Source organism: Gopherus evgoodei, chromosome 17, assembly GCF_007399415.2.
Source record: "Gopherus evgoodei ecotype Sinaloan lineage chromosome 17, rGopEvg1_v1.p, whole genome shotgun sequence".
Taxonomy (NCBI): Eukaryota; Metazoa; Chordata; order Testudines; family Testudinidae; genus Gopherus; species Gopherus evgoodei.
This window is the reverse complement of record NC_044338.1, coordinates 17386925-17399026: the sequence shown is the minus strand read 5'-3', so window position 1 is coordinate 17399026 and position 12102 is coordinate 17386925. Positions and strand designations below refer to the sequence as shown.

The 12102-nt window shown below is 41.4% G+C and overlaps 1 protein-coding gene across 4 annotated transcripts in view; it reads right to left on the bottom strand.

Annotated features, from left to right (window-relative positions):
- Positions 1–5647: 5647 nt before the first annotated feature.
- ATP2A3 (ATPase sarcoplasmic/endoplasmic reticulum Ca2+ transporting 3) overlaps positions 5648–12102 on the bottom strand; it is a 182447-nt gene continuing 175992 nt past the window's right edge. For all 4 annotated transcript variants that reach the window (XM_030536837.1, XM_030536838.1, XM_030536834.1 and 1 more), the window contains one exon: positions 5648–11701. In XM_030536837.1, the coding sequence (XP_030392697.1) occupies positions 11623–11701 (79 nt within the window). In that variant the 3' untranslated portion in view covers positions 5648–11622. The remainder of the gene's footprint in view (positions 11702–12102) is intronic.

The following is a 12102-nucleotide window of genomic DNA, read 5'->3' as shown; positions in this document are numbered from 1 at the left end:
CTGATGTGAACATAAATGTTTTTATGAAATATCTGAACTAATATTTCAGTGCAAACAGGATTTTAAAAACTAATTGATGCAGCATATGCAGCTGAAACAGTGTGTAAGGCTTGGTCTATACTCTGTTTTCATCCCAGGATAACTGTTGGTCAGGGGGATGATTTTTTTTTTTAATGACCAATTGAGTTATGAGGGTATAAGTCCTAGCATGGATGCAGTTATTCTGGTCAAAGGTGCCTTATACCAGTATAGTTTATTTCCCTTCCCGAATGGGAATAAGCTATACCATTATCAGCACCTTTATGTCAGTACTAAGGGGAGGTTTACACTTTAACTATACAGATATAAAATGGCAGAATTCTCCAGTGTAGCCTAGCCCTAAGAAAAGTGAAACCAACTACAAACAAAAGAAGCATGAAGTTGAAAACAGCAGCATCAGTGAACAGCATATGAGCATGTAAACATTAAATACACTCGGGTGGTATTAGTGACACAGGGAAGGGAATGAGTCCTTTCCAAATGCTATCTGTAACTGGCCTGGAGTGCCAGTACAAAATGCTCCTGCAGCGTGTAGTTCCATCCATCATCTTTGCCCTACCGCCACCTGGGGCTAGCCTTCAGTAGTGACTCTTTATAGCGCGTGAACTGGAGGTTTCAAACCTGAAGTCAGTGGGCCTATTTGCATGCTTAAGTGCTTTTCTGGATCAGAGCCAGAGGAGTCGGCCCATAGGAGGACCGAGCTCCATGCTGCTGAACGTTACTTGTCATAGTCTACCAGTCAGTCGTGCTCAACATCATCACAACTTCTCGCACTCCTGTTTAGTCACACTAAGATTTCAAAAGGACGGAGGAGTCCTGTGGACTTCCACACTGCAGAGTGATGGTCTGGGAGATCAGAGAGGATATCAGAAATGCTGCACTACTACCACACTTAGAAAACAAAACAGAACTCAAACACCCTTTATAAACACTCCAACTCAGCTTAATATTGTTGGCTTCTTCTAATGACAACCTACAGATTTTTAAAGCAAACAACACTGATAACCATAAGCCCTAAGTATATTTACATTTTAAAGACAGAAGAGACTGAAACCTCTCATGCAGGGGCTGGCTCTCTCTTATGGAAAATTAACTTGTGGTTAATGCAAAATAAGATGTGTTTGCATTTAAACTTGTATTTGTTTGGTCACAAATAAGGGCAGGACCCTGCAAACACTGCGGGATGAGTCTTACTTCCACATGTCAGGCCATAAAAGTTATTACCATCTGTTAATGACTCATGATAGGTACTGAAAGCTTGATCCTATTTACACTGAAGTCAGTGGCAAAACTCACATTCCTTTCAATGGTTCAGAACTAGGCACATAATCAGTGTTTGCTCGATTGAGCCAATATTACTTAAAAACTTGAGATAGACAAAGACAGGAGAGGAACTCCGAAGTCATCACAAAAGAGAGGAGCAGGATATGGCCAGAAGGTTTCCCCACATGTACTGGCAGATGCTGCACTTATGATTTGTGATATCAGGGTTGGTTGGTTGGTTGTTTTTGAAAGACTAGTCACCAATTGTTCTGGAGTGATGAAGGGGCCAAGCAGCAGTCTGACAATCAAAGGGCACATCTTCACTGCCAAGTTAAATCATCCAATCTGCACCTGAGCAGCCCCACTGCAAAGCCCAGTCTTGGTTACTGTGTCCTTGCTGATGCTGCACTCACCCTTGCGTGTTGCTGGGACTTCTGGGGGCACATCTCATGGTTCTTAGTGCTGCAGCGGGCTGAGCTGCTCTGATGGTTTCCCAGTGAAATGTGGGAGAACTCGTCTGTCCTGCAGAGCACATGGGGGGTTGTGGGAAGACAGTGGAGGACTATCAGCACTCATGGTTTAGCCTGTGTCCTTATTGCAGGTTACCCGAGGAAAAACTTCGCTCAGGTTTTAGTCTATAGCCCCAGCTGGGCCAAGTAACCCAGGCTGAATGCACCACTGAACTCAGGTGAAAGGGTTTTGTGTGGGAACATGAGAGGGATTAGGGGCAAACAGGCATCCAAGTTATCAATGAAAGGATGACATACCTTTAGGGTCTGACTACATTGCAGTGAAAGTCCAAAATTCAAGCTTAGCCTCCCTTTCACCTACACACAAGTCGCAACAACCCAGGGCTCAGATCCAGGGTCCCAGGCCCCCATGGGGGTGCAGGGTCCAGCCTGAGTCAAGCCCTATTGCTTTGCAGTGTCACTGGACTCATGCTCTGGGAATCTGCCAAAAGTATCCCAAAATCCCACAGGCTGACTCTCTTTGTCTTCTGGACAGTCAAGTCTGGTGGACACCCAGATTTTCCCAAACAGCACCATGAACAAAGGGCTAGAGCAGCCACATTTTGGGAGGGCACTGTGGGATATGGATGATTGGACTCGGGTCCACATAAGGCAACATAGATGCTGGAGCCTCACGGTGAGACCCAGGTTCAACAGTTCCTAACATGGGATTACAAATGAGTGTAGACACTCAAGCCCTAGGTTAACAAACCCAGGGTCTACTAACTCAAGTTCTCCTCATCTAGGGCTTACATTGGAGTGTAGACAGACCAGTAGAGTATTGCATAAGGACTACAGTAGGGGAGGAAGAGTTAATTTCTGGTTGCTATTCAACATCTTTCCTGCTGATTGAATAGGTGAATTGAACTGCTCTCTCTCTTTTTCCATGTGTAAAATATAGACAATATATTTTTTTAAATAGTAGCTGTCTCTTGAGGCTGTGGAGATGACCTTCAGAATAAACTGAATGGCAGTGGTGCTGAAGGCTGTAGGGTCTGTTTATCTTGTCTAGGAAATATAGCCTAAATAAACCTACTGAAAGTTGCATGCACAACTAGCTGGAAAACCATATAGTTATCAATAGATCACAGTCAAGCTGGAAAGGGGTCCCTCTATACCTTCATAAATGATTTGGATAATTGCACAGAAAGACCACTTACAAAGTTTGTGGACAATAACAAGCTGGGAGGGATTGCAAGTGCTTTGCAGGACAGGAGTAGAATTCAAAATTATCTGGATAAATTGGAGAAATGGTCTGAAATAAATAGGAAATTCAGTAAGGAGAAATGCAAAGTACTCCACTTAGGAAGGAATAATCAATTGCACAAGTATACTATGGGAAGTGATTGCCTAGGAAGGAGTAGGCTGTGGGGGGTAGAGTGAATCACAAACTAAATACGAGTCAACAATGTAATATTGTTGCCAAAAAAAGTGTTAATCATTCTGGGATATATTAGCAGGAGTGTTGTAAAGCAAGACCTAAGTAATTGTTCCACTCAACTCAGTGCTGATAAGGCCTCAACTGGAGTATTGTGTCCAGTTCTGAACATCACACTTTGTGACAAGTTGGAGAAAATCCAGACGAGAGCAACAAAAATAATTAGAGGTCTAGAAAACATGGCCTACAAGGAAAGATTGAAAAAACTGGGTGTGTTTAGTCTGCAGAAGAGAAGACTGAGGGGAGATCTAAGTCTTCTAGTACATAAAAGGTTGTTATAAAAAGGAGGGTGATGGATATGCAATTGTGAGAGCAATAGGGGGAAAATATTTGCAGATAAGTTTGCATAATGTTCTATGCAAAACAGCATGTTCAGTTTTATTTCCAATTTTAACTTGTCCTTTACCTCCCTAAGCTTCTTCCCCGTAGTTTCAGTTTTATTCTGTGTATATGCTTTCCTGTCCTAGAGTGTGTCCTAGAGTGTGCACTCTGACAAATAGTTCTGATGGCATTAACTAAACTATGTGGAGAAGGGGGAAAATAAATGGCATTCAATCCTTAGCTGCCATGACAACACATCCAACCTTACAAATAACTTGGCAATGACTTAGCCAACTCTAAAATAAACACTTAGGAATCCTGAAAATTTCACCCTAAGGGAGTCAGATGTACAATTCCCATTAAAACTAATAGGAAATAAGTTTGCGCAGCTATGAAAAAAAATCTCAGTCTTAGCATCCAGCAGGGAGGGCCAGCTGTAAATACACCTTAATGTTTCTTTCCCCCAAAGAGATGTCTTATGAATTGTGCAGAGAGGAAATTTACCAATGATACAGACAGCATAAACCTTAATTGGAAAATTCAGCTGGAGGCTGGATAAAGCACTAGGACGAGGATGTTGTACTTATCACCAGCACAACCAGCAACCCATGCAGCCTTAGGACATTGTCCAAAGTGACACTTCTCTTGTACAGCACCATGGAACCAATCAGGCAGATAAAGCCCCAAGCTAAACTTTACTTCTGAATAGAAGTATTAGTGTCCTTCTGGTCAGCCATTGGATAGGTGAGGAGAGTTAGGGGCGAGGTAGGGCAAGGCAGGTGGCTTCACTTTGCTCAAACATCAGGTAGAGGCAGGATTTGAGATTTTGGTCTAAATTTAGGAAGATCATGAAGAGGATACCCAGGCAACTCTCCCCTCCTTCTCAGCCCTACCCCCTTCACTTTGCTATCCCCTTTTCTCCCCCAGCAAATCCCCCCTTGCTCCCCTGATTTAATCCCAGGCAGAAACATCTCCCAGTGGTTGGCCTGCAGCATGCATTGGTCAGGCTGATCATTGATTCTGGTGTACTCAAGATTATACAGACTCAGGATTATTCTGCAACGGATAATGAGGAAATGAAGTGTCCTTTCCTGCAGCAGTTGCAGGCCAGCTCTTCCAGCACTGGTCTGCTCTTGTGCTCTATTTCCAGAAGAAAGCCTATATATTTTATTAGAGCATGATTCTTATTAGAAAGGTGCTGAGTGTGTTCCTCTGGCCAGTGCCCAACCATGTTAAACAGGCTGTTTTTAAAGCCTGCCTAGGGTCTAACTCTCAGAGTCAGCATGAGCTCTCTAGAAAGGGAGGACAACACAAGCTTGGGCCGGACCCTCAGCTGGTGTATAGGTCAGTGGAGTCTGATCTCAGTGGACCATTGATTTATACTAAGCTGTGAATGTAGCTCTTTAAAGTACAGCCCTCAATCATTTCACATTCCTAAATGGCAGTGAAAACACAAAGCATTTTTGGTGACCTCTACACATGCAGAACACATTCAAAACACACATGCTGAGGGTCGGGGAACTACTTTGGATACATTAGGAAATAATTTTTGTATTGCTATACCCTCAAGTTGAATTTACACTCTCTAAAACTTCTCCACAACCATCCATAGCCAGATATCTCTAATTCCCAGTTTCAACCAGAATTGGAAGCAGATGTACCACCTGCAGCCAGGGATTGTAGTCATGTTATATTTCTATCGTGGCTGCTACCAGAATCCATAGGAAATTGTGATCTAGTGACATTAAGACTCCTTATTTTCTTTTTAAACCCCTTGATTATATATGCAGTGAAATCAATGATTCAAAACTTTGGTACAACCACCTCCTTTGGGACATGCTGTTAATATGCTCCCCAAAAAATCCTCAAGTTAAGAATCTGAACAAATTTTAAGGAACTGTTACTATTTAGAAACAAACCCTGTTTGGCCTAAAAAGTTGAGTCCACCTTCCATGATCTTTTACGTCACAGATTAAGGGCTAAATAATGGCCACAGGCACTATGTGTGGCTCTCACTAGTTTCTTTAGTTGCCTCAAAGTGAATAACAAATAGGGAAGAAAAGCAGAATCAGAGCCATCCAGTAAAATTGCTTTTATTTCTGTAATTTCATAAGTATAAAACAAATCAGCTCAATATTGTGCGAACAGAGTGGATCATACATATGTGACTACAATGACCCTTCTTAAGTCTTCACAATACACCTGGCTATTTACATCAGACAAAAGTACACCATTTAGGAATCAGTAATTTAGTGGAAAAATATCTCTCATAATAAAATAGGAAACCTTGTTTAATTCTACCCCCATACAACTCTTTTTAAAAAGATGTAACAATTTATCTTTCACTAAGTGCAAACTCAACAAGGTTTCTAGATTCGGCTGCTCAGGCATCGTAGCAAAATTGCTATGTTCAGAGATTCAAGCCATTACACTAATGACACCTGTAAACAAATCAGTGTTTTCTCTCTTCATGGTCTTGAGTACACTGACAAAACATAGCACAGACTCCACATAGCATGGGCATGAGTCTGCTATACAAATATCCCTAAGGTAGGGTACACCTACCTGTCTAGGCTCTTGTATATACACAGCATAGAGATCTATTCTAGACTCATTTAGTTTTCCATTCTTACATTACCAAAAGCTGAATGGCACCAAAAGGAGAGGATGCAAGGGACACTTGTATCTCCCCCCATCTGTCTTTTCACTAATTTTGTTCCTGCATATCCTAAACCCAGGATCATCCCAATCTATGCCTGGCAGAAACCATTGTTACCAGCCTGATGGGGTCTAGAGGTCTTTATTTTGGCAGCATAAAACCACCTCCACTGCTCTTCTTTTGCTAAGCTGAACGAACAGGCTGACGTGCAATTCAAGGTAGCACTGGAGGATTGGTAGGATAATCAGAAGCTGGTGGGAGAAAGTGGCAGTGAAAATCTGAGTATTAAGAATACCTTGGGAATCAGTGGGTAGGGGATTGCTGAGACAGGTAGATGAAGGGGATAAGTGAAGATAAAACCTTTGAAAACATGTAGATTGTTATAAAAATACATATCACAGCATAGAGAAAACACAAGTCACATGTATGCAACTCTTTAGAGAAGCATTATGCAGGTCTGAAGTGTTGTTCATCCATGCCAGGAACATGCTCAACCTAGAAAATTAAGTGGGTGTGGCAAAAAAAAGGGAGGAGACTCCTAAGGATGATGGATAAATTGCCAAATGGTCCATAAAGATACTAAATCCCAGTGCAGTGCTTCTTTTCTTTAATCAGGACCATGGCCAGTGCCCAAGGCAACCCACTTGGAAAATACTCCCTACAAGGTTTTCCCCATTGGATATTTGCTCGGTGGGTCTTACCTGGTCTGTGTCTACAGTGGTTCAGAATGTGAAGTAGTAATAGTGGGATGGGACGATCCTGTGATTTTCTGCAATATTAAGGTCTACCACCCATTAATTTTTCAGTCAAGAATCTCATGCAGTTATTCTTCTATTTAAGACAGTGGCTATTCCATGATACGAAAAACAAATCTAGGCCTTAATCTTGCAAACATTTGTCTGTTAAAATTTAATGGGATGGACTCACTAGTCTGACCCAAAGCTCATTGAAGTCAATGAAACAACACCACCCATTGACTACCATGGGGGTTAGACTGAGCTCTGCATACATAAAACTACACTCAAGTGTTGGCAGGACCAGGGCTTTAAGTTCTAAGCAGTTTAGTAACTGTGAAGTGTGTAACAGTAACTGAAACTTGCCACCTCAGGATCCTTCTGTTGATCTGGCTTTTCACACCCCATCCCTCTACTATACTATGTACCTAGATAGGATGGGACTTCCCAAAAGCTCCATTAACAAACCCTTTTCTCCAGCCCCACATTTGTTGCATGAATTAAGGGTCCCTTTAAAGTTACCTACCAATTCTTCTCATAAAGGCCAAACCTCCAATTTCTCACTATTATGACACCTTATGGTACCACCCTGGTCTTGGATTGGCCAAGTGTTAGAAACATGTAAATAAGACAATGTCATCATGACAGTGCCAGATTCTTGTGAAAGGCACCATGCAAGTCAAACAGACAATGTATGCAATCAGAATCAAGACCTTTAGCCATATTTTGGCCAATAGAGGAATTAAGGGAGAATATAAATTTCAGATGTGATACTAGTAATTTCTCCTCCTCCCTCCCCCTTACCCTGCTGTTTCAAGCAACAGCAGTCTTTTCACATACATAATGCACCCTTCTCAGATGATGGATGTTCCATAGGAGAGTTCTTGGTAGGAGAGAATTTATCCAGTCATCGGCCACAAGGATATTCAAGTCCTTAAACAGCATAATGTGGACTTCATAGCCATTGCCCAATGCTCACACTTGGTGCTCTCCCAAAAGAGAAGAGCCTCTTCCTTACCGTCCACGTTTATTTTACAGGTGTGATCCAACATGTTGAATGGCCCCTGAGAAATTAATTTAAAGTGCTCATGGACAACCACACAGGCTACTTTTCTGGTGCTCAGGCTGCGATGCATGATGAATGATTTGCTCCTTTTGTTTAGGAGGATCTATTGTAATGGCCCAGGCTGGCTGGAAGTATTGATGGAAAGAGACTAAACTATTATAAAGAATCTGAATACACCAGAAGGCAATAATTGTGATTCCTAGATCCTGGTTTCCAACAGAAGTGAGACTAGACAGCTTTTCATCACAGGCCTCCTTTTGCAACATGCAATCAGGGAAAAAAAAAACCCACTCCAGTGGACATCTCCATTCTATTGCACACAATCAAATGTTTCCGTAAGATGCAATTCAGACCTGATCCAAACCATATTGAAATCAATGGGATTAGGTTTTAACCACCTTCAAGTTTGCAGAAGAACACTACAGCATGTTAAAGCAGCAAGCACACTGCTGGTGACATACAAATAATAAATAACTTCTATGCAATTTATCCTGACCCTTCAGCAAAGCATAAAGGAAAAATAATTTTGATCTAAGGATATTTTTCTACTTCATTAAAATATTTGAACTATAACCCTCCACAACCCCAAAATGTCTAGCGGGAAACCAGTCTTAAAGCAGCCAGCCAAATGACAAGCAACAAAAGAAAAAATGAGACACGGTCCTTCAATGAGGGATCCTACTAGAAAATGGGGATACTTTAAAGGAGGTCACCCTTAGTAGAGTGAATACCCTGTTGAAGGTGTCCTTAGTGCAGGTTCCACTGATTTGACCCAGAAGCTTACAGTGAAAAGGGCAAACAGAATTTTAAGATAAAACCTGCTGCTACTGGGAAGAGTAAACCTATGGCATGGAACATGGCTGAGAGTTGCTGCACTCTATTTGCTGAATTTCATATCCTGTAATTTCACAATTTCAATCCAACATCATCAGGCACAGTGAACCACCATAGTGCATTTTAGCTGTGTTGAGCGTAAATTAAAACCAGTCCAATAAAAACTAATATTTCCCCTGCCTCTTCCTCGCAATGACTTAACATAATTGTCTCCACCTTCTTGGCATCAGATGAGGCAAAGCAAAATGACCAAAAGGAATTTAATGGAGGACTTAAAAGTTACTGACGTCATATCTTTGCCTGTCCCATGCTTGCCCAAGACACATGTTTTGTAAATATTTTTAACCTTCTTTGTTACAGATTTTAAAATAATATCAAAAGCTTTAGAAAACACACACATTTGGGTACGAAAAAAGTCACAAGTCAGATCTTCAACTGGTGTAAATCAATGTAATTCCAGTAGAGCAACACAGATTCACAGGAGCTGCAGATCTGGCCATGACTCCCCATAATCCAATATGGATCTCTGATGGATATGAACATGTACCAACAGGGACAACTTACAGACCAGGTACTCGGCAGCTCTGGTTGCACTACAGTCCATGGACACCCTCCACCCCCAATAGGGTGGGCAGGATGTTGAGGATCAATCTCAACCCTGGAATAAGCAGAAACAGTTCTCATAAAGGCAATGGAGTTGCTCTGGTTACATGAGGGCTGAATGTGGCCCTTAAATATTTGATTAAATTCCCACCATTTATTTCAGAAAGCCATGGAGTGGTGGGGATCTTTGTAATAAAACGAGGTGGAATTCACCTCTGTACAGAAGCATGGATGGCCCAAACACCACTTAAGTCCCACTTAAACCCTCTTTAGAGAGCTTAAGGGGTGTATGGATCATCTACTGACCCTCTGCTCAAGGATAAGTTCCACCCACATTGAAAATGGTCTCTAAAAAGAATCAGTCAGCCTGTGTAATCAGCTCAATTAAATCAGCTCTATAAACTGAAACATACAAAACAGGTTGGAAAAAGAAAAATTCTCAAAGAAAGCAAATAGTGATTTTTCGGTGAACAATTTTCCTGTAATCACACAGTATTTATAAAGATGTTTGTTTGTTTTTTAAAAGCTCCATATTAAAATTCCTTGAGTACATTCTATATTAAATACAGTAACAACATTTCATGCAAGGTTTTCTGTACAATTAAATCAGATCAGTAGTATAACAAGTCTGTACATTCCCATTGGTCTGGGGGCGCGACCCATCTTTTTCAATGCTGGTGATGAAGGGAAAGGAAAGGATGGTGTTTGGCACGTACTGTACCTAAGGTAGCCAGCTTGTCAAAGTTCAGCCAGCTGGCCTGGACGGAAGAGAGACAAAAAGCACTGGGGGTTTTAAGAGACTTAAAAAATAAAATAGAAACAGATCCAGATAGGAATGGAGCAAAATAGCAGCAAAGCAAAGCAATAACTGACCCTGATGCTCCGGCATACACCCGGGTGAAGTTTGGAAGGAAGAAAAACTGTAGGCATCTTTTTCCCTTCATCAAGAACTTTTGATCCTACCACATCTAGTGCCCATTCCTGGTCAAATGTTCTATGTGAGTTTCAAAAATAAGATTATATAGGTAGTAGAATAAGTCTTAATGTCAATTTCTGGGAGACAACTTTTGCTCCCATGTGATCACCTCTCCCTTTTTCATCATCATATTGGGAGCACAACTTGTCTCCCAAAACTGACATTAACTAATGGACAACTCCCTTTTAAGCCTTTTATTCTACCTTCTATGTAGTCATATTTTAAAAACTAGGTAATCTAGATTTACCTAGTCAGTAAATTTGATCAGGAATGAGCACTAGATGAGGGAGGATCCAGAGTTCTCCATTTCCGTGTTTTGTTTTAAGCTGTCTAGGGGGAGATGCTTAGCACAGGAAGGGAGCTAACAAGGTGTTATACAGAAGAGAAAGGACAAGAGGACTGGGTCATGCTTTGGTGTCAGATGAGCCTGAGAAGGTGCAAGATTTTCACAAGAGGAAAATAGAATGGAGAATAATATGATAAATAGAGGAAGTTTCAACTTCCACCACAAAAATCTTTGCAAGTAAATACATGTCCACAAGATCTACAACACTGGTAATTATACCAGGATACAGGTACATTGAAACCACCAAAGCTGGACATCTAGGCAATGTGGCTTCCAGAGCACTAGCATTGCCACCTAGGTATTATACTTTAATGGATATCACTCTACTAAATTGGAAGTCAATTGGAACACACCTATTGCATCTCATGCACCTTTCTTTGCTTACCTCCCCTGCCCATACACACAGATAAGCTTTTCCTTGGTACTGAGATACTGTCTGTTTTGCCACATCACAGCTCTGGAATGCACCCCTGTCATCACTGCTCATGCACAGATACTGTGCACCACTGTGAAAGCACGACCTCCCACCTACCACATTTTTACAAAACAAAAGATGCCTTACTGAGCTCACACATTGGGGCTATTTTTAAGGGGTCTCAAACTTTTCAGGAGCAGACCCCCAAGGAGCTGTGTTACAATGACTCAGTTACATATAGTTTCATCCCCAAACTAATTTAGCTGTCCAGTAATTGCACCATTACGTACAGGGGAAAAAAAGCTACGAAACAAAAACAAAATCAGTATTTTTCTTTTCAACGTTTCACCCGCATTAGTCTGATAGTCGGACACATGCATGTCCTGCTGGCTTCTAGTGATGGTCAAACATGCAAGACTTCAGTCCGAGTTACAGCTTAGGGTTTCTTTATTTAGAAAGTGAGTTTCCTTTATGTCATTCATTTCTTGCCCTCTTCTCCTGCAAAACAAAGGAAATTGGCTATGGTTAAAAAGCAAGCCAAGCACCTATAATGTTATTGAGACAGACATTTCACTGAGTCATACAGCTGGGTAGGACCCTGTATAACCTGATGGCTTATGAAAAGGCCAATCTAGGGTGAGTATGGAGTAGTAGAATCTGCTGCTTTTGCTCTTAATGCTTGGCTTCACTTTTGAAATGGCTACCTCACAATACATCACATGGGGATACATGAACCCCAGTACAACCAACATGGAACAGTACTACTACGTGGGAATTCTACAGCGCTTTTCAACTGAGCATTCCCAAACGCTGTATAGACATGAAAGAATTTAGCTTTATAGCATCACTGTGAGGTAGGTACTAACTTCATTTTACCAATTGGGAAACTGAGGCACAGA